The following is a 22,896-nucleotide window of genomic DNA, read 5'->3' on the forward strand; positions in this document are numbered from 1 at the left end:
CTAGCCCCTTACCCTAACCTTAACCATCACAACTGAGTGCCTAACCCTAACCCTGACCCTAACCTTAACCTAAACCTAATTCTAACCATAACTCTAAAACCAAGTCTTAACCCTCAAAATGTGATTTGAAGGTGTCTCTAAAAGTCCAAAATGTCCTCACTTTCCCAAAATGTCCTCACTCTGTTAGTAAAATACTTTTTTTGGTCCTTACTATGTAGCAAGTACAAGTACACACACACACACACACACACACACACACTACTACATTTCTACATTACATACTCAGTCATGACAAAGGCACATTATCACACATTTCTTTTTGTTATTTTTTCCCTTTTAATGCTTGATTAAATCATGTTGCATGTCAAAGAGAAACCATTAGCTACATGATAAGCAGTTGTTGCCCACAGCATTATTATACAATTTTATATTGTATTTCTTCTTCAAGCTATTTATTTATCTTGGCGATATCTAGTTAAAAGCTACAATAAGCTAGTCCGGATGACTTTGTTGAATGCTTATAGCTGTGCATGTGTGTGTGTGTGTGTGTGTGTGTGTGTGTGTGTGTGTGTGTGTTTTTGCGTGCGTATTTGTGTGTAACTGGGTTATTCTTTAGTTGCAATCCATCCATTTATAGTTTAACAGAGTGCGAATGGTTCTTCTTCGTGTGTAGTCATACTCTCTCTGTGTGAATCCATAGGAGAAGTACAGGTAACCTGAAAAGGGGATGTATTATTGATATCAGGCCAAACAGGGACATTATGATACAGCAGAGGGACCATCCTTTCACTGTTACCCACCTTTACTCTCAAAAGCAGCATCCACTCGGGAGCCAATCCCAGGAAACTCTCTGTGTATGAACTTTGGGTACCCAGGATCCATTCTGCCCCTCCTTTCATTGTAGCTATAAGTAATGTGAGGAGGAGTGTTCATCAATATCTGTCTATATATACATCCAGCCTATGTTTATGGCTATTCTCATTACTCACCCCCAGTATTTGTTGTTCACAAAGAGGAGGGTTTTGCCTGTAAATGACACGTGGACAGCAGCATCTACCTTGGTGACAGATGGTGGGAAGCCAAACTCACTGAGAGGCTTCGGATAACCAGGTAGGAGAGTGTTTCCTCTGATCTTCCAGTAATGGTCCTCTATGACATGAAAAGGTAGAGAATTTCTATTGTCTGTTCTAAAGTTGTGCTTTTTTATCTATCAAAAAATCTTATTTTGTACCTTCGAAGAGAATGACAGTATTGCTTTTCTTATACTCATAAGCAGCATCAACTTTGTTGATTCCAGACCAGAAAGATTGAATTCTTCTCATAGTGATGCCGTCCCAGGAGCGGCCACTTGTCCAGAAATATCTGACAAGGGAACAAAAAATCCTTGATAAGCTGACAGAGAAAAAAATAAATCCTACCTTAAGCATTTAACTCAAATAGTATATGATTTAACTTTGAAAATAATAGTTCATCTTTGGAGATAACATGAAACCTAAACGATTAAATCAAAGACTAGTAAATAAATGTCTCACTCATCTTTAAAGAAGTAAAGATTTCTTCGAACAGTGGTTGCAGCATCAAAAGTCAGGTGCCTGCTGCACCTGTTTGGTCTCGGTCTAGGATCTGGTTTAGGCCTAGATTGTGGTTTTGGGTCAGGTTCAGTTGGTTCAGCTAATGTTGCTCTGACTCCTTTAAGTAGTAAAAAAATAAAAAAATAAATAATGACAAAACCCTTGAGGAGAGTTTGTCAGTGCTTTCATGAACAGTGCAGTTTCTGTATAATAATAACCCGATAAGCTGCAAAAACCAGTCTGTGAATTATTTTGGCTCTCACCGTAGATAGCCTGTACTCCCTGTCTGTCGTCATCCGGCAGCTTGTACCCCTCTGTGTTCACATATTGGTAGGTGGGATACATCAGAGCTGTCTGGACCTGAGAGTGGGCCAGTCCCAGTGCATGGCCGAACTCATGGGCTGCCACCAAGAACAGGTTGGTTCCTGCACATATACTGATCAAGTTAGTGTAGGTTCACAATCAGCTGTGCAATCATATCATCGCAATAACAATGTTTCCTTAACGGCACCTGCTGAGGTCAGAGTCCAGCTTTCATCTTCATCAAAGTGGGCATCGCCTCCATTGCCTTCTCCAGGGGAGAACGCATGGGCCAAGACCCCACCCTGTCCATCAAATGGAGCAAAATCTCCATGGTCTGGTTTTGAGAGAAGAGGATTAAAGTTATCACCAGCTCTAACATTTTTTTGAAGGTGCTGAAGGTGCTGCCTTACCCTGACTCTGGAACGTGATCATAATGTTAGCGGTGCCGCTGTCAATCTGCATGAAATCCAGAGGAATGACGTCACTGTAGACTTTTAGAGCCTTGGCTATGGTGGCATCCACTTGTCTTTGACTCAAGTCTGGTGTGTAGTGAGTTATCCTACAGTAGAGTCAGAGTGAAAATGCTTTAAGAGTCTTTTAACAGGGGCTTGATTGTAATTTATCCCTGGATGAAGTGCATGCACAGACTTGTTGCCCTTGTGTAGTACCTGTATGTAACCACAGGCTTGTCCCACTTTGGCTGACCGTCAAAGTGGCCATATCTGGTCACGTCTGTGAAACCACAGCGGGGTCGAGCCATCACTTCCAGGATGTTGGAGTCCAACTGCCCTGTCACCTCCAGGCCAAAAAACTCCTGCATTTTTCTGAGTCTGTCTTCAAAGGAGTATAGAGAGCTGCGCAAGACACTCCCAGGAGAACTAGTGCCCACACCAGAGTAAAACTGAGATAGATAGTCCTGGATGAAGAAAACAGACATAAAAAAATCTCATATGGGACGGCCCGGTAGTCGAGTGGTTAGGGCGCGTACCATGTTGAGCGCAAGATGCAGGCAACTCTTTCCTGCATGTCAACTCTTTCCTGCATGTCATTCCCCTCTCTCTCTACCCCCTTTCCTGTCAGTTAAGTTGGAGTTCATGCAAATCAACCAAACATATTTGATGCAATTTTGGTCTTAATTTTTTTTTCTGCAATAGCCATTCAATGCATATACATTCAGTTATGATCTCTCTCTATAGTCCTTTTCACAGTTAGTGGTGGAGTCTGCTGTTCCTAGACTGGATTCAGAGGCTGCATGTATATCATCTCGTGTTTACTGTTCATCCTCAGTACAGTATCAGTACTAACACCAGCCCAGCATTTCCTACCTCCCACTGCCGCTTCAAAGTATTCAAACTACCTATTATTATTTTGTCTCCAGGGTTAGTGCTAACACTGACCATTCATTTAAAATGCTGTCACAAAACAGCACTGTCATTCTCAGCAGAACCATATAAATGATGCAGGGATTGTTACAGGTTTATGCTTGTAGAGACTGCAGTTCCAACTCCTCAGCGTGATAACCAACTCTCCTTCCTGTGCCCTGCTGTTGTGTGCTAAACTTCTTGTGCTGCGCTCAGCATGAAATCAGATGCATGATGGTAAAAGGCCAATAACTGAGTTATCTGTCCTCAGGATTCTGGATCCTTCAGTATAAAACCACATTCGCTTTTACTGCCAGTGACCATGGGTGTGAACAGATCCACCCTGAAATCCTGAGGATAGTATTGTAACTTAAGTCAAGTTTACTTTCCCTTTAATAATAATATCGTTTTTCAAACTTACTCCTTGAAGTGCTGGTACTTTCTACTTGAGACCATTAGTTGGCATTACAGATGTACAGTATACTCATTCACACTAACATATTTCCAGCATATTTGAAACTATACCTTGAGCATGTGCTTAAAGAAAAAAGCACCATATTGAAAATGCCATGTTGCCTGTAATGCTTGTTTGATGGTTCAAATTGTTCACCATGTAAAATGTTTCCATTAAGCCTCCACAAACAAATGTACATTAATCATTAAAAAGTTTCTGCAATAACACAGCTGAGCCAAAGTGGCTGATATAATGTGTGACACAGATTGGCTCATGTGCAGACTTTGTTTCTCATATTTAGAGGCACACAGGTGACAGTTCTCAAGTGATACTGACTGAGATATTTTTCCTCTCCAGAGAAAACTATGGTACATATGTTATCATCTTTGAACCCCAACTTTGAATTGTTCAAACCAGTTTTAATACTGTAAAGCTGACTTTAAAAGCCTGTAGAGGCTTTAGTAGGAAATAAATATTTAATTAATATTTTGGACAATATTTTCCTTTTAATGTTACAAAATTGAAAAAAAATATTTTAATTTTTTTAAATGATATATTCAGAGTTAAAAGAGATTTTTAAAAAACCCTGAATGCTCTTCCCTCCCCGATGTCACCAGGTTTAACACCAACAAACACTGCAATACTTCAACGTTGAGAACGCCTCATGTTTACCTGGGCTTTAGAGAGCTCTTCTTGGCTGGGTGAAGTGGTGGGCACAGCTCCACACAGTGCTACAGTCACCACCACCAACACTGTTTTAACAGCCAGTGCACCTTCCATTATTCCTTCTTCTACGGTAGAGAAGCAATAACTCCAGGTACTTTATCTATTGTCCCTCTCAGACTCCACTCAGCCGCTGAGTTGGAATACAATAGTTGGTTATATCCTGAAACACTCAATTTCAGTGTTTTGGATGCAAGAGCCGACAAAGACACATGACTAGGCAACAAAACATTCCTGTAAGTGTCTGAACAGGCCCATTAGAAGAGCAGGAGTTAGATAACTGCAGCGGTGAAGGGGGGAGTCGGAGGGTAGGAGATTTAAGATAAAGTCAAGCTGAAGAAGCTCGCACCTGTACGAACATGATGCTGATCTGAAATTGTACTGTACGAACCATCAACAGGAATGCAGTGTTTCTGTGTTTTCCCGAGTTTTGTAAAGGTGTTGGTGAAGTAACTGTATTGATTTCTGCTGTTACTTTTTGCTCTCTCAACTTGCAAAACCAAATGTGCTGGCACCATCTCTCTTTTTCTTTTTTTTTTCCCAGTTTTGCTGGGGGGGGTTGGGGCAAAGTCTAGACACCAACAACCACCACTGTGTGATTATCAGCTTTGATTGTCATTGTGATTGACATTCTCTGCAAAGCTTGTTTGACCCTGAGCCTGTTTGGAAGCGCCTTTCTGTCATGGATGCTCATCAGAGATGACAATCTAAGATGTTGAGCTTATTTACTATCTTTTGTGAAATTATGAAAGACCTGCAAACACTTTGTGATGACTTCAAAGAAATCTGGCGCAGATGCCAAAAGCAAGCTGTCAGTGCATCCTGCTGCACTGTGTGTCTGCAAATTCTGAGAATGTATCAGTGATAATGTGTGTAAGTGTAATGATGCTGTTCCTCCTGAACTGTGAATCATTCAATGAAACTTTAACTTTACATTAATTTGCTTTAACCAATTCAGTTATGTGATCCCAAATGAACGAAATGTTGTCTCAAAATTAAAAAGACCTGATTGTGTGACCTAGACACACACAGTTGTAGGAAGTGTATAAATAGTTGGAAATTGTATTTTGATGCTTTGGCAATAGTGTTTTTCTCAAACTGCCATGACAGTAAAGAACCACTGAATTGAATTGAACTGAATAAAAAAAATAATTTCTATTTTGTACAGTGAGAAGGCAGAGTGGGATTAAAAGTCATTTATTCATATGAACACAAGTCACCAACAGAATGCTCATTTTGGGGTGATTGGTATCAGTGGGTGTAATAAACAAAGAAGCCAAGAGAGGGAGCTAAGAGAGGACAAAGTTAAGGTTTCCAAGAGTCACTACCCAGGGCTGACTGGCTGACAAACAGTGCTACTGTGTCATCCAAGTCACTGGTTTCTCTTCCTCTTTTGTTACTTTGGCATCAAAATTCACTGGAATCACTCTGAAACATTTTTACAGACACAAAATGAAATCTTTACAACAGCAATTCTTTGTCCACACAAATATTTAAAATTGCAAGATGCTGAACTATTATATGCTGGATGCTTATAGATACTGTGTATTTATTTTCTTTAAAGCATAAAGGATTTCCTTCATGTACTGCAGTGACCCACAAGAGTGAAACACAAACATTCAGGAAAATGTGCTACAGGAAACAGGTGGAAACACTGACAGTTTTTTGATTTGGAGCTTACTTTTCTGTGCTTGTACTTGTGTTGACATTTGCAGCGTTTCTGGATTTGGAGGAAATTCTGTGTTTTATCCAGGGAACTGTACATAACAGTTATGGCAAGGTGTCGCCACATGTTTTTTAGATCCCAATTCTGAAAATATACACTTCACTGATAGCTGATAAACCTTATCTGTATTATTTATCACTGAATATCAACCCAAAACTGCTCAATGAAAAAACAGCTGTATGCTAAATAATTTTTTGACACACCTGCATACACAAAATTATAACAAGTTATGGAGGACCTGAGGGCCTGAAAGAACCTTTATGATTCTTTGCCTCCAGTGCATTAGATAAATGTCACAGTCAGCAAATATATGGTATCATTGATAAATTGTTATTATTCTACTTTATTTATTGATGGAGTAATTAACTCATTTATTGTATAAATCAGTGTCTGTGTAAGTAATTAATAAGTGCTTTATACTAACCTCCAATACTTCCCAGGTTTTCTATAATAGCATTAGATTACAGACAGTAGCAGTACTGTCAGGTAAGTGGATTTGCATCTTCAAGATGTTTCACAGCTCATCAGAGGAGCTCCTGACAGAGGAGGCCTCTCAGGGTATTATTTTAGCAGATATCTCACGTCTCTCACTGTAAATAATTTTTAATTGTTCAATTTAAAAATATGCTGCTTTGAAAAGGTGAGTCAATTGAGCTTAGCCTGAATAATTCAAAGTCATCTTAATTTCCAAAATGTAAAGCTTAGTTAAGTTAAATGAACCTGAGAAAACGAGTTCAGTCAATATGAGATATTAAGCTGAAGCAACAGACAAATTGTTCTTTCAATTTAAATTCACTCATCTCAAAGACTCAGTTCTTCATTTCCTGAATTTACAGTTGCAGCTATTGAAACCATGTTTTAGGTCTGTGGGGTAGGGACGGAATTTACCACTAACCTTCATCCTGGTCAGCATTGTTTTCATTATCATGAAAAGAAACAACCATGAGTTATGAGTTAAACAAAAATGTAGACAAGTATAAAAATAATCTTTATAATAAACTTTATTTATATACCATTTGAATACCATATGTTTACAGCTCTAAATGAATTTGATAGAATTAAATATTGACAATATAATATTTATAGTGGTAGGTATATTTAAAATATATATGTTTTAACACATTTCATGAGTGGCTATAAGCAGTTTAGTTGCTAAACTGGTCTAGAAGTTTGTGCAGCGTAAGAAGTAGCTGTTCCTCAACACACGGTACAGCCTCCCAGTCCTCAGGTCATACTCCAACATGTAGGGTCCACTGTAGATGTAGGTAAAACCTGCAGAACAGAGGCTCAGTGTCAGAAACTGTAATTGTTAAAGGAATAGTTTTAGGTATTCGCTGTCTGTCCGGAGTTAGATGAGAAGATCTCTTCTGGAGGTTATGTGTTGGACTGTTTCTTGGCTGAGGTGATTTCCTTGCGTCTTGTTTGATGGAGACCCCAGGAAATCATTGCAAGCAGTCAAAACAGTCCATCACAACTTGTCTTTTTTACACTTTTATTTTTGTACAGACTAAATAAACAAGATATAACATCTTTCCTAGTGAGTTTTGGAGGTGCTGGGAGAGATTAAGGCAGATCAAGTTGCTTGATGTTTCATGTACAGACATGAGAGTCGTATTGATCTTCTCATCTAACTCTAGTAAGGGTATTCCTCAAACTGTTGAGCTTTTCTTTTAAAAGCAGAAAAGACTAAATGAGGACCAATTAATTTCTCTGAAGAACTGGGAACATATTGTCATTTCAGTACTCACCTTTGTACTGGAAAGCAGCAGTCACCCTTTTGTTCAGTCCAGAGAAGATCTGATCAAGACGTTTGGGGAATCCCCGGTCCATAGTCCTTCTGGCCTCATCGTAACTGGAGAAATGCACACAGTAATTAGATATATTCAATAAGGGTAAATGGTAAATAATTGATCATTCTGAAGTCAGAAATTAATATATACACCAAACACACCTGAAGTAATAGTTGCCCACAAAGAACAGAGTTTTGCCAGATTGTGCGTCATAGAGGGCAGCATCGATTTTCCTCACACTCCTTGGCAGACCAAAGCTGGTAATTCTTTTAGGATAGCCCTGTACTAGATTATAGGCAGTGAAGGCCCACACTTTACGATCTGTAGGGATGAGAAAATTTAAAAAAACCCACAACTTAGGCAAACTTTGAAATAGTGTCAGATTTGTGCTTCAGGGAGATAAAGAGCACACATACCTTTAAAGAGAAAAATTCTGTCTGACTGTCGACTCTCATAAGCAGCATCGATATTGACAGGGGCATTGGGCCAGAAGTTTGTGATGAGACTCTGCTGAGGTGTTCTGCTCTGAGAGTAGCTACGCCAGAAGAAGCTGAGAACATAATCCAGGTACTTATGGTGAGAAACAATCCTAACAGAGTTTGGATTCAGATGTTTTAGCATCTGTACTGTACAGTTTATCTGATACCTGTCCTTGAAGAAGAGCATCTCTCCTCGCAGGGTGGTGACAGCATCCAATACCATGGTTGAATCACAGGCATCAGGGGTGGTGGGGGGCTGAGGTTCAGATATAGAGGGATCCTTCTCTGGATTTGAACCTGGAAGTCAAATAAAATGAGTCACCATATATTTAGCCCAAACAGTTGAGTAGCATCACCCAAGATTGTGCGAGAGATTTTGACCAAGTGCTGTTTGTGCAAACAAACAATGATGAGCCAGTTAATACTAACCATAGAGAGACTGGATGCCGTTGACATCATCCCGGGGCAGAACAAAGGTGTCAGGGTTTTGGTAAGAGTACACAGGGTACATGAGAGCACCAGGATCATTAGAGTGAGACAAGCCCAGGGAGTGGCCAAACTCATGAGCAGCGACCAGGAAGAGGACGTAGCCTACAGCAGAAAAGACAGATTTACAGCCTTTTTTGAACATGTAATGTAAAAATACATCCTGAGAGTATAGTAATTCTGTAAAATATCTCACTACACAGAGCATAAATAACAAATTTACCTGCTCTTGAGCGGAAGGTGAAGGTCTCATCATCATCAAAATGAGCATCTCCGCCAATACCAGGAGATGGAGCGAAGGCATGAGCAAGAGTGCCATCAGGGCCATCAAAGGGGTAATAATCTCCATGATCTGTTGAGAAAAGGCAGATTCATGTCAGGTTTGGAAACACGAAAAAAAAATTATTGTTGTACTTCTGTGTTATTTTATTTCTGTAAAATCTAGCAAATTATAAAGTATGTCACAAATGCATCATCTACACTCTCATGTACTTCACAACACAATAATATTATACTTTACAGAATATATTATAATCTTATGTGAAGGTGAAACGCTTTGAATTTTAATCCACAACTCTGAGCCAAGGAAAACTCAACACCTTCCTAAGCAAGCACAGGCATGCCACCACAGAATGATTGTTGTCTTTTTGTTGTGTTGAGTGATATACAACATGTAACTATACTGTATGATCCATTGCCAGTCATCAACAGATACATGTCACTCAGATATACAAGATGGTATGTCCTGTAGCAGTGGCATCTACAAGGGCTCTAGGATATTGACTCCTATTAAAGTAAAAATCGAAAATACACTGGAAAATTGATATTTCACACTACACTAATATATGTAACTTTTTTCTAACAAAGTTCAATAAATAACATAACATTTGTTACCAATAAAGAAGTTAAGAGTTTCACTTGGGTGAGAAGCAAATAATTCCAAAAAAAGAAAAAAACAAAAGTTATCAGTGGTGAAATGTACTGTTCTTTTCAGGTACTTTCCTTTTATTTGACTTAATACTTCTACTCCACAACATTTCTGAGGGAAATATGATGTTTTTTTGTTTTTTTTGTGCTACATTTCATTTATGTGGCAGGTTCAGTTACTACCTACTGTTCAGATTGAGAGTTTACATACAATGTAGCTCGTATGATAAGTGATGAAAGATGATGCCGTGCTATCTTATCATACCCAAGAGGGTGTAAAGTACCAAAAATTGGCTCTATGTGAAAGAACTACAACATTAAGATTATGCTCACATGTATTAATGAGTAATATTAGTTAATATTATGATTATAATATGCTACAATAATAAAACAATCTGAAAGGAGACATTCTACATTATGAGTACTTTTACTTTTGATAATTGAAGTATATTTTGTTGATAATACTCCTCTAGCTTCAGTAACACAAAGAGTGTAGGACTTGTAGCTTTTTTGTAATGGAGTATTTTCAGACTATGTTTCTACTTTACATAAGTAAAGGATCTGAATACTTTTCACACTGAAATTATCCTTTGTACTCACATCTGCTGCCAAAGGAGATCATGATGTCAGCGGTGCCACTGTAGATCCTTGTGAACCTCAGGGGAGTGACTTTGGCCCAGACCTGCAGAGCTTTCTGTATGGAGTCATCCACCTCTGCCACGGACATATCAGGTGTGTAGTTCTCGATCCTGAAAAGTGGTCAACAATGTTATTAGATAGACTTTAGAAGGACTGCTCTTGCTCACACAATCTGTGTTCAGATCATTCACCTGTAGGTAAGGGTGTTTTTCTGCCACTTGAGGTTGTTTCCAAATGTGGAGAAACGGGCAATGTTGGTGTCTGGAACGCCACAGCGCGGCTTCTTCATCATAGCCATGGTTTCAGCATCCAGCGTCCCAGTGATCTGGAGACCATAGAATGTCTGCATCTCCCTCAGCTTCTCGCTCACCGGGTTGAAAAACCGTCTGCTTGCTGGGCCCCTCTCCTCTGTTAGGTTGAAGAATTTCTTCAGGTAGCTCTGAAAAAAGGTGAGACTTTAATAACTAGTGGTCCCTGATGGCCTTTTGAACAATGACAGTTCCCAAAATGCACAGCTTGAACACATTTTAAATGTGAAATCCTAAGAATACATGAAGACAAGGCAAAGTAAACACACGAACCTCTGCAAAGCTTTCATCTTCCACAGTGACTTCTGATAGTGGCCCACAGTACACTGTACCTGCCAGGCTTAGTAGAATGCACAGATTTAAAGACCTCATGCTTCCTTGTTGAATGCCACTTGTGTGTCTGCACAGGACTTAGCTGTTATATATATATAGGCTGAGGTGCGGATCTGTTGAGGAGTGAGTGGGCGTATTGGCCTAGACATGTTTTGAGTCAATGACTCAAGAAGTTGTCCATTTATGGATGACAGGGGCAGAAGATTTGCTTTGATAACTCAGCCAACAAAAAACTTCCCAAAACAAGATGATGATGATGGCATGACATATGACATGTCATTTCCTCACTGAAACATCAAATTGATATTTTAGGTACTAACTGGACAAATGAAATAAGCGATATAAAAGTTTAGATAATATAATAATCATAATAATAATAATAAATAATATAATCTTATGATGTGACAAATGTAACTGTTATACAGATGTTGTTAGTGTGGTGTAGGTGAGAATGCTGATACTTTTGCTTCATACTGCTACATACAGTTTTGTCTCTGAGCCATTAGAGTTGGCAAAGATACCCTGAATATTTTTTCTTTTATGTTGAACGTGTGTGCTGATTTTTCTTTTTAATCTGTTGCTTAAAGTTATATTATGAGCTGATGTTCTACCCTGATTCTTAAAGATGATTTAAAGGTCTTTACTTTACGGAAGGTGGTGCTCTCTAGCCCTCAGGCTACTGACAGCAATGTGCTTTGTGAGGAAATGCAGACAAGCTGGATCATGTCATGAACAAAGGCCCTGTTACTTCTTGCCTTACACCAGAGGTCACAGCCATAACAAACTCCTTCTGACAGGTTATGGAGTATTAGTAGATGCCATGATTACACATCATGCCGTACCACTTGACTCATTGTGTAATAACTAGGCTTCAATATATTTCTGCTGCAACATCTGATTGCTTTCCATGGCATAGAGAAGTTGTGTATGTTTGTTTCTTTGAGACAGCTATGGGCAGTTATTTTCCATCCTTACATCCTTATGTATAATAATCTATTTATGTATTTATGTATCTATTTAAGTCACATTTATATGTTATTGTGAGTGTAAAACTACACTGTGGCTGCTGTTTCCTGCCGTTTCCTAACAATGGACGATGGAATGAGGAGTACTGTCTTCATTATGCAACTTATGTCTCAGGTTGATTGACCAACACTAAACACAGACAGTCGATTTCAAATATCTTGTTATATTACAGGAAAATATAACTCTTAGCATTTAAATCTGCGACCAGCTGAGCAGGAGGTTGGTGCTGCAGATTAAAATAAGTCTACTTTTTCTTTAAACAGGGGGAAAATCTTTCAAACATTGTCAACTAAATGAATGAATAAACGTATTAACAAATAAAAAACTTCTACCAACATTTAAGAAAGATTCATTTGTCACATGATTGTAACATCAAAATGACAGAAAATACAAAAAGCTCCAATTTAATACACACACACACACACACACACACACACACACACACATCATTTGTATTGTGGCTCAATGGCAATAATAAATATATATTCTAGAAGACATTATTTGAGGTGATTATTACAACATTGTATTACACACTGTATGAAATGCTGATGTTAATACTTTTACACCCCCTGCATTATTCACCAGTCAATCAGTCACCTGCTTATTCATCACAATGTTGTGGTTTATGGGTTTATGCTGCTTCAATAACACACAGACACACACATACACAAACAAAACACATGCAAAAACACACACACACACACACACACAGAAGGTGGCAGGAGGAGCTTCTCCCACACGATACTGAGCTAACAATGTTGGAAATCCCCCCACAACTCTAAGAATTCCTTCCTCTTGGATCTGTTTTTAATTATAAAGGTAGCTTTAAGTTTTTTAAAGCTGCTCTAATCAATATTTGATTTGAATTATATGAACAAGAGATCAAAGGACTAAGTCAGGACAAGCCTACAGACAGTTATCACCTGACCCTGCAGCTCCCTTTAGCATTAAAGAGCATTTTAGCATCTTTCAGCTTATTGTTTTGGCGTCCAGGCCACAACGTTACCGTTATAGATTCAGCCAGAGTAGGCGGCTGTTTTCAAAAAAAGCTCTGATAGTACTGTCTACTACCTGCTCATCAGCAATCAGCAGACTGACACAGTGAGAGACTCGCTGGTGAAAATAGAGGAGCATTTAGCCACTAATGAGCCAGATAAGAGTTGGTCTAGACCAAAATCATCTAAAAGGAGAGTAAATATTGGCCTTGAACATTCATCAGGTGAACACAGACAACACTCCAAATGAATGGTAATGTGCTCCATTCTGTTGTGTATGAATAAATACATGGAAAAAACCATTATACTTTACAACATGAATATGATGTGATAATGATGTTGTTCTGCCCCCAAGTGGTTAAAAATGGATTAATGTTATGTTTGACATTAATGTTTGTGTTTTGATTTTCATTGTTTTACTTTACAGTTTCACTTAAGATGTAAAGCATTTGTCAATCTTGAGCATTTTTCTTCACCTGAGGTTTTCAGTTAAAGATCACATCACCAAGCTGCTTGTCACACAGGTGTGGACTTGACAACAGAAGCCAGTTGCATAGCATCTGGACATAACAGTGTGTTTTCCTGAGAAAAGAATTCCAACAAAAAGAAGTTGACAATAAGTCAGGAGATAAGTGAGTTGTATATATATATGTATATATATATATATATACACACGCACACACGCACACACACACACACACACACACACACACACACACACTCACTGGCCATGTTCAAGAAACCAGTTTGAGATGATCTGAGCTTTGTGACATGGCGCATTATCCTGCTGGAAGCAGCATCAGAAGATGGGTACACTGTGGTCATAAAGGGATGGACATGGTCAGCAACAATACTCAGGTAGGCCGTGGTGTTTTAACAATGCTCAGTTGGTACTAAGGGGCCCAAAGTGTGCCAAGAAAATATCCCCCACACCATTACACCACCAGCAGCAGCCTATACCATTGATACAAGGCAGGACGGATCCATGCTTTCATGGTGGTAGTGCCAAATTCTGACCCTACCATCCGAATGTTGCAGCAAAAATCAAGACTCGTCAGACCAGGCAACGTTCTCTTCTGTTGTCCAATTTTGGTGAGTCTGTGTGAACTGTAGCCTCAGTTTCCTGTTCTTAGCTGACAGGTGTGGTCTTCTGCTGCTGCAGCTCATCTGCATCAAGGTTTGACGTGTTGTGCGTTCAGAGATGCTCTTCTGCATACCTTGGTTGTAACGAGAGGTTATTTGAGTTTCTGTTGTCTTCCTATCAGCTTGAAGCAGTCTGGCCGTTCTCCTCTGACCTCTGACATCAACAAGGCATTTTCGCCGCGAGCTGCTGCTCACTGGATACTTTCTCTTTTTCAGACCCTTCTCTGTAAACCCTAGAGATAGCTGTGTGGGAAAACCCCAGTTAGATCAGCAGTTTCTGAAATACTCTGATCAACCCAGACCAGACCAACAACCATGCCGCGTTCAAAGTCACTTAAATCACCTTTCTTCCCCATTCTGATGCTCAGTTTGAACTTCAGCAGGTCGTCTTGACCATGTCTACATGCCTAAATGCATTGAGTTGCTGTCATTTGATTGGCTGATTAGATATTTGCGTGAATGAGCAGTTGAACAGGTGCACCTGACAAAGTGGCTGGTGAGTGTATCTAGCTATGTGTGTGTGTGTGTGTTTGTGTTTATAACTACTGGATGGATTGCCGTGAAATTTTACACACACATCATTGTTCCCAGAGGATAAAACCTTCTGATTTTAGCAATCCCCTGACCTGTAGTCCTACTATGAAGTAGAAATTTTTGGTTAAAATATAAGGTAAGTAAAATATTTGTTCAGTATTTGGATGCTTTGCCATGAAGTTCAGATCTTCATGTTTTCCTCAGGAGGAATTATAATAACTTTGATGAGCCTCTGACTTTTCACCTAGCGCCATCTTCAGGTCAGAAAATGAAATTTGTTCAATACTTTGGTTCATGACTTAATACCTTAAAAAAAAACAAAACAAACAAAAAAAAAAAACTGACACAATCATCAGCCCAAGCTGTTGTCTTATAGTTCTAATAAAAATCTTATAGCAGGCTAACATGCTCAACTGACATAGTGGACATGGTAAATAATATGCTGGCTAAAGACTCAGTCCAATGTGTTGGTATTGGTGTAATAGCTCTTGACACCTATATAGTATTATGAGTTGTATGTAATTATATGTTCTTTTTTTTCTTCCTTCCTTCATCGTTTTAGTTATGCATAACAGATTCCATATATGACTATACATTTTCAGATTTCTATTGATGAAAAATTTGTCTATTCAATTTTATATAACCAACATATTTGACTGACCAGTTGTAGCTTTGTTCTTATATAAGCTAAAAACAAAGTAATCACTAATAAGTAAGTAATAAAGCAATATTCTGGAAAAGAGAACATTGTCTTTTTATCCATAGACTTATACAAATTAATGACAAAACATGATTAAAATGCACTCAAACAACTTTTATTTGTTAATTCATGTACCAATATTTTGACTGTTTCACATTTTTGAAAACAATGTGCACACATACATTCATCAGTTAAAAGTTCCACAGTTCAACTTCATTAAACACAAAGTTAAAGCAGCAACAAAAATAATAATATCAATACTTATTATGTAAATAAAATAAAATAATATAGACTTAAGTTCATTTAAATTAGCAATGGCAGCCTGAAAACATTATTCTCAAAAAGTTTAAAAAAACATATAAGGTGCTGTACCCTGGAAAGGCATCAATCCAGTATATACCCGTAAGTGTGTAACAATATATTAGAAAATACAAAAGTACATAGTAAGGACACTTCAACTTTGTTGCCTTCATAGGAGCTACATAAACAGCCTAGACAATGACTTAGTCTAGACTCTGGAGCACTGCAAGAAGTAGCTGTTCCTCAGCACACGGAACAACCTCCCACTCCTCAGGCTGTACTCAAACATGTAGGGTCCACTGTAGATGTAAGTATAAGCTGCAGAACACAGATGTTAGATGTTAGTTCCTGTGTTGGGTTAAGGCTGGAAGGATTCAGAAGAACACAAAATATTTCCTCATGTAAGTCTTGACATGGAAAACTGTGAACAAACTTGAATGCTACTCACTTCTGTACTGGAAAGCTGCTGTCACCTTGCTGGTCAGTCCAGAGAAAGTCTCATCCACCCGTTTGGGGAATCCCTGGTCCATGGCCTTCTTGGCCTCATCATAACTGAAGAAGCACAGAGAGTAATTAGATAATAATTAGACCATTCACCACCTGAAGATCTTCATCAACATCATACCTAAATCAGTAACCAAAATGAATTGCAGTTCATGTGATTTGAACACACCTGTAGTAATTGCTGCCTACAAAGAACAGAGTCTTGCCAGTGTCCATGTCATAGAGAGCAGCATCGACCTTGTTCACGGTCTCAGGCAGACCAAAGCTGGAAATTGACTTAGGATAGCCAGATACGAGATCATAGCCACTGAAAGCCCACACTCTACGATCTGCAGAAGTTAAAAGAAAAAACTTTTTAGTGAATATACAAACAGGAAATAATCCAGACCTGAACCTAGTGTGACATTAGCTTTGGGTGAAGAGAACACATGCCTTTAAATAGTAAGACACTGTCTAGCTGTCGGCTCTCATAAGCAGCATCGATGTCGACAGGGGCATCGGGCCAGAAGTTTGTGATGAGAGTTTGCTGAGGTGTTCTGCTCTGAGGGTAGCTACGCCAGAAGAAGCTGAAAACAGACACAACAGATCATAAATCAGTCCAGAGGCCAGATCTTGTGTAAAAAAAAACTTATCTTAGTAGAATTTGGCATTTTCATATTTGAGCATTCATTGTTTGCAATACCTGTCCTTGAAGAAGAGCATCTCTCCTCTGAGGCTGGCGACAGCATCCAAGACCATAGTTGAATCACAGGCATCAGGGGTGGTGGGGGCTGTGGGTACAGGCTCAAGAGGATCCACTGAAGGGTTTGGACCTGTAGGTTAAATAAAACCAATGTCACATGGCATCGAAGTCATGTGGACTCACTGAAGTCTCCATCAGATATTTTGACCAAGTGCTGTTTGTGCAAACAGACAATGATGATCCAGCCAGTTAATACTAACCATAGAGAGACTGGATGCCGTTGACATCATCCCGGGGCAGAACAAAGGTGTCAGGGTTTTGGTAAGAGTACACAGGGTACATGAGAGCACCAGGATCATTAGAGTGAGACAAGCCCAGGGAGTGGCCAAACTCATGAGCAGCGACCAGGAAGAGGACGTAGCCTACAGCAGAAAAGACAGATTCACATGTAAGTCACATCTCCTCTCAGGCAAATAAATCAAATCAAGTCACATACACTGAGAGAGTAGTAAGTAAATACAACAAGACACTATGCTCTGTATATATAATGTATATATAACAAACTTACCTGCGTTTGAGCGGAAGGTGAAGGTCTCATCCTCATCAAAATGAGCATCTCCTCCTATACCAGGAGATGGAGCAAATGCATGAGCAAGAGTGCCATCAGGACCATCAAAGGGGTAAGCATCTCCATGATCTGTTGAGAAAAGGCAGATTCATGTCAGGCTTTTTATATCAGAGATACAAAGAATTAGCTGAATCAAGGTAAAAAGCAAATGAGCACTGGGTTTTTCAAATGCGTTCTCCTGCTTGGATTGATCAGCTGTCCAATGTGACTAAAGACTCAGAAAACACAGTTAAAGCTACGATGCTTCATGGGACATCAAAATGGACTGAGTGAGAGTTCACAACTGGGAAACATCTGTTTAATTTTGTACTCACATCTGCTGCCAAAGGAGATCATGATGTCAGCGGTGCCACTGTAGATCCTTGTGAACCTCAGGGGAGTGACTTTGGCCCAGACCTGCAGAGCTTTCTGTATGGAGTCATCCACCTCTGCCACGGACATATCAGGTGTGTAGTTCTCGATCCTGTTGCACAGAAAAACAGAGCATACTTAGATAATCGCATGAATTGCCTGCAGTTAGTCTCTCTAACACATTCTTCAGATCATTCACCTGTAGGTAAGGCTGTTGGTCTGCCACTTGAGGTTGTTTCCAAATGTGGAGAAATGGGCAACGCTGACGTCTGGAACGCCACAGCGCGGCTTCTTCATCATAGCTATGGTGTCAGCATCCAGCGTCCCAGTGATCTGGAGACCATAGTATCTCTGCATCTCCCTCAGATTCTTGACCACCGGGCTGAACCCACGTCTGACAGTTGGTCCACTCTCCTCTGTTAGGTTGAAGAATTTCTTCAGGTAGCTCTGCAAGAGAAAACAAGAGTTAGACACTTATATATGCATCATTTGTACTTGGAAGAAAGGATTTGTTGGTTAACAAACAGATTAAGCAGCTAACGCAATGATGTGTCCTTAACAGCATAATATTAAGAATTCAGAGAACTTTAAAATTTCCACATGCACAACTTTGATGTAAAATACACATGAACATGCATTAAAAAGCAAAGCAAGCATACATACCTCTGCAAATTTCTCATCTTGTTCAGTAACCTTTGATACTGGCATGCAGTAAACTGCGACTGCCAGGCTTAGTAGAATGCTCAGGTTGAAAGTCGTCATGTTTCCTTGTTGAATGTAACTCGTCTGTGCTGAGGCAGCTGCTATATAAGCTGTGGACTGGCCATGTTGAGCAACTTGGCTCTTGAGTCAGTGACTCAGGAAATATTCCTTTTAAGGACAATAGAGGAAGTAAAGCTTTGATTGCTCATCCAACAAAAAAGTTTCCCAAAACAGACACTGTAATCATGATGACAAGACACTTGTCTGTGACTTGTAACAGATGATGCTTTAGATTGCCCCATTTGTAATGGATGTGGGAAAATAGCCACTTATCAATGATTACAAAATATTTTACAGAAGAAAACCTACATAAATCCACTTTTAAACACATAAAATAAACATTTGGTCATCTAAAATTTGCATTTGCATATCCAGATGTGCATCAAAATACAGAAAACAGTGATAGATATGTATAGATAGATATTTCCATTCAAGAGACTGCAGTTCTTCATGCTAAAATATGTCAGAAATGTGCTCTACCATGCAATGTTTAAAAAGACCCACATTACATCTGTTGAGCAAGATTGTATGATACATTCCACAACTCCAGAACCACTAGTAAATGGACCATGTAATGTTGTTTTTATTAACCTTTAAAAAATGTTGGTTTTTGCAACAGATTTGTTCATTTTCTGACGACTTAATATGAACTCATTCAGTTAAACAAGTTAAGTAGTTATTAGAAAGAAATAATAGATAAACACATAATAACCTGAAATACTGGCAGCAGTAACAGCTGAAAATGTTGTTTGTTTGCTACATTAAATATTAGGCACTTATATCCTGGAACATGATGTAAAACAATTGATGACTGTGGCTCCATTAACCTTTTCTTCTTCCTTTGTGTCATTCTCAAACAACCTTTTTTCTCAGTATCTTCTTTACAATAGTATTTGCTTTTGTTGATCAATTTGGCACTTTATTTATTTTATTGTTTTTTTTTTTTGCTTTTATGAATGATATTCCTTTGTCGAAGTCAGTCTGCCTTCAACAGCGTGACCTTTGACTGACAAACTCTCTTCTCCAGCCTTCATGTTGTTGTAGTCTCTGCTAAGACAGTGATATGCTTTGCGAACAAACACAGACATGATGTGTCCTGTCATCACTAACAAAAGCCCTGTTATGCTACATTTCAGAATAAAAGTTCTGCCATGTAAGGGAGTGTCTTATCAATGCCAGTGATTAGTCATCAAGCTGCACAGTTTTATTCACAAACCACATCTCCAAAGTCAAGCAGCCTCAGTAATTATGTTTATTAATGTGAGTCACTTGGGGGATAATGTGAATAATTTCATCTTTGTCATCTTGTCTGCTATAACTTCCAATGATTTGATGAAAAAAACTAAACCAGTTCAGTCACCTGTTTGTGAGTCAACTGCAGGTGGTTATGTGTCATTATGTAATATTCCATCTCCTTTTATACATTAATATTCATGTAAAGCAACATTTTGGTAATTGTTGCCTAATATCGGACACTGAGAGGAACAGTAATGATGTTGTTACTGTATGTTATGTATCGTCTCAGATAAATCACACAACACCCATGAATGCAGACACTCAGACAGAATGAATGTGTTGTAATAAAAAAGCAAGAAAACATTTTTTGAATGATGAAAAATATAAACCTTAACAATTTTCCTCAAAATAGGTGACTAAGACATCACGGTGTCATAATGATGCAAAGATAGAAGTGTAGTGGAGTGCAATATTTAAACAAAGCACATGTATTTAGAAACATTTATACTTTCAACATATGTTTTAAATCAAATACTACACAAAAAACTGTATTTTGATACAAGGTACACATTACATTATTACACCACTGTTTAACACACTGAGGTAACACTTTCTACCACTTCCTTACATTACTCACCAGTATTAGGTAGATTGTGGTTATTGTGAATATGTAGTTTTGTAACACTTTATGTCACGAAGCATGGGAGCAGAGACTTGAGGACGTGAGCCACGGGAGTGAGGCAGGCAGACAAGACATTCAACTATAATCCCAAGGTTAAGAAATGTATGGTCTACTTTAGGGGTGTCTGATATCATATTTCAAAATTTTTGTAATTCTTTTACCTCTCCTGGGAGGAGGTTCAAATCTTAATCAGGGCTGTCAGACTCTGATTTGATAAAAAAAAAAAAAAAAAAAAATATTTCTCCTCTATATTTCTCATTTGATAATACCAACACCTCAGATAGGAAGAAGTGCAGAAAAGTGAAGATGTCACCAAACGCCACTGTTTTATAATCACTATTTCTATGCAGATGATACAGTCTTGTATACATTTGGGCCTCCCAAAAGATGTCCTGTCTGCAGTCTACCTTAACATTCTTTAGACATCTTTGTAATCCTAGATTTTATGAGTTTTATTCTAAAAAAAACCTGATATTAAATCTAACATCTCACTGTCATCCATACATTTGATTATATCTGTTATTCTGTCTTATAAATACTGAATGTGTGAATTTGGTTAGATACAGTAACCATCTTGAAACCTGAACTGATTACGAAATGGGTTCCCTCTGCTCATCACCAAACAACAGAGCCACAGTCAGAGACTCACTGGGGAACATAGTGGAGCATTTAGCAGCTAAAAAGCCAGATATTTCCCTGAAGTTGCATTGGCATTAGGGCAACCACTAGAGGTGACTCTCAAGTGCCTCATAGGCACACCACATGTGGACAAACTGTGCTATCAGGGAAGTAAATATTGGAAGGGCTTACCATTTGCAATAAGGGAGTGTCCTGCATATTCCACCTTTAAGACACATCTTGATATTTGTATTTGTATATTGTGACTTGTAATGTTTTCTGTTTTCTGTTATCTGCCTAGGGACAATGGATGCAAATTAGCATTTTTGCTATAATGCGATATAGAATGGAAATTAGGTCTAGACCAAAAACAGCTGAAAGGAGAGTGAATACTGGCCTTGGACATTCATCAGGTGGAAACAAACACAAATGGGGTTGAGGTCCTTGGTTTGGTCACCATTTGGATGGACTGCAGAGAGTCATGTTCCCTTCAGGATGAATTGTAATTACCTTTTTGACATTTCATCTGTCATTTCTACTTGTGACATTATCAGGTCAGTAAATGTAATTTGTTCAGTACGATACTTCATGACTAAATAACTGCAAACAAAATATTATCATTTGTCAACTGACATTATCATCTGCCTCAACTATACTTTGTGTTAAGTCCTAATCAACAACTTATTCTAACATGCTAAACTGAGATGGTGAACATGGTAAATACTATGGATAAATGTAAACATAAATTAGGTATTAAGGTGCAGTGGTTCTTGACATCTGTATAATATAAATAATTTCAGCTTTGTTGTCTTTGCTGCTACAACTTCCAATGATATATATATATAGTGAAAAAATTAGATCAGTTAACTCTATCACCTGTTTGTGAGTCAACTGCAGGTGGTTATGTGTCTGTAATATTCCATCTCCTTTGATGCATTAATGTTAACGGAAAGCTCATTTTGGTAACTGTTGCCTAATATCGGACACTGAGAGGAACAGTAATGGTGTTGTTATGTTATGTATTGTCTCAGGTAAATTAAGCAACACCCATGAATGCAGACACTCAGCAAACACTGAGCAGACACTCAGAAAGAATGAATGTGTTGTAATAAGAAAGCAAGATAACATTTTCTGAATGATGTGAAATATAAACCTAAACAATTTTTTCCTCCAAATTGGTGGCCAAGACATCACAGTGTCATAGATATAATGCAAAGATAGAAGTGTAGTGTTTATGTTGCATTTTGCATCTTTAGAAGAAGTGTTTGTGTTATTAAGAAAACATCGAGCAGCAATATTTGAACAAAGTGCACGTATTTAGAAACATTTCTATTTTCAGTTTATGTTTTAAATCAAACACTACACAAAAAACTACTTTGATACAAGGTACACATGCCTTTATTACACATTCAGTGTTACACACTGAGGTAACACTTTCTACCACTTCCTTACATTACTCACCAGTATTAGGTAGATTGTGGTTATTGTGAATATGTAGTTTTGTAACACTTTATGTCACGAAGCATGGGAGCAGAGACTTGAGGACGTGAGCCATCGATGGGAGTGAGGGAGTCTGGCAAATCTTTTACCTCTTTTTTTTTGGGGGGGGGGGGGGGGGGGGGGGGTCCAAGTCTT

At 38.6% G+C, this 22,896-nt stretch overlaps 3 protein-coding genes across 3 annotated transcripts; all 3 read right to left on the reverse strand.

Moving 5' to 3' along the window:
- Positions 1–301: 301 nt before the first annotated feature.
- mmp30 (matrix metallopeptidase 30) lies at positions 302–4,633 on the reverse strand. Its single transcript, XM_071460594.1, has 10 exons — positions 4,362–4,633; positions 2,543–2,790; positions 2,285–2,433; positions 2,083–2,208; positions 1,835–1,996; positions 1,533–1,689; positions 1,232–1,362; positions 990–1,149; positions 801–904; positions 302–716 (listed from the first exon to the last, which is right to left on the reverse strand). The coding sequence occupies exons 1-10, from the start codon at positions 4,467–4,469 to the stop codon at positions 613–615; spliced, it is 1,449 nt and encodes a 482-aa protein (XP_071316695.1). The 5' UTR covers positions 4,470–4,633; the 3' UTR covers positions 302–612.
- Positions 4,634–7,121: 2,488 nt separating this feature from the next.
- LOC139607604 (collagenase 3-like) lies at positions 7,122–11,189 on the reverse strand. The gene is made up of 10 exons (XM_071460598.1): positions 11,041–11,189; positions 10,651–10,898; positions 10,421–10,569; positions 9,117–9,245; positions 8,837–8,998; positions 8,575–8,704; positions 8,345–8,478; positions 8,090–8,249; positions 7,887–7,990; positions 7,122–7,410 (listed from the first exon to the last, which is right to left on the reverse strand). Exons 1-10 carry the CDS (start codon positions 11,137–11,139, stop codon positions 7,301–7,303), a joined length of 1,425 nt encoding a protein of 474 aa, XP_071316699.1. The 5' UTR covers positions 11,140–11,189; the 3' UTR covers positions 7,122–7,300.
- Positions 11,190–15,597: 4,408 nt separating this feature from the next.
- LOC139607601 (collagenase 3-like) lies at positions 15,598–18,782 on the reverse strand. The gene is made up of 10 exons (XM_071460595.1): positions 18,627–18,782; positions 18,163–18,410; positions 17,927–18,075; positions 17,553–17,681; positions 17,245–17,406; positions 16,985–17,114; positions 16,735–16,868; positions 16,472–16,631; positions 16,247–16,350; positions 15,598–16,116 (listed from the first exon to the last, which is right to left on the reverse strand). The coding sequence occupies exons 1-10, from the start codon at positions 18,723–18,725 to the stop codon at positions 16,007–16,009; spliced, it is 1,425 nt and encodes a 474-aa protein (XP_071316696.1). The 5' UTR covers positions 18,726–18,782; the 3' UTR covers positions 15,598–16,006.
- Positions 18,783–22,896: the final 4,114 nt, after the last annotated feature.

The sequence above is a fragment of the Trachinotus anak genome, unplaced genomic scaffold (assembly GCF_046630095.1).
Source record: "Trachinotus anak isolate AG129_WGS33_773 ecotype Australia unplaced genomic scaffold, CSIRO_AGI_Tana_v1 ptg000024l, whole genome shotgun sequence".
Classification (NCBI taxonomy): Eukaryota; Metazoa; Chordata; class Actinopteri; order Carangiformes; family Carangidae; genus Trachinotus; species Trachinotus anak.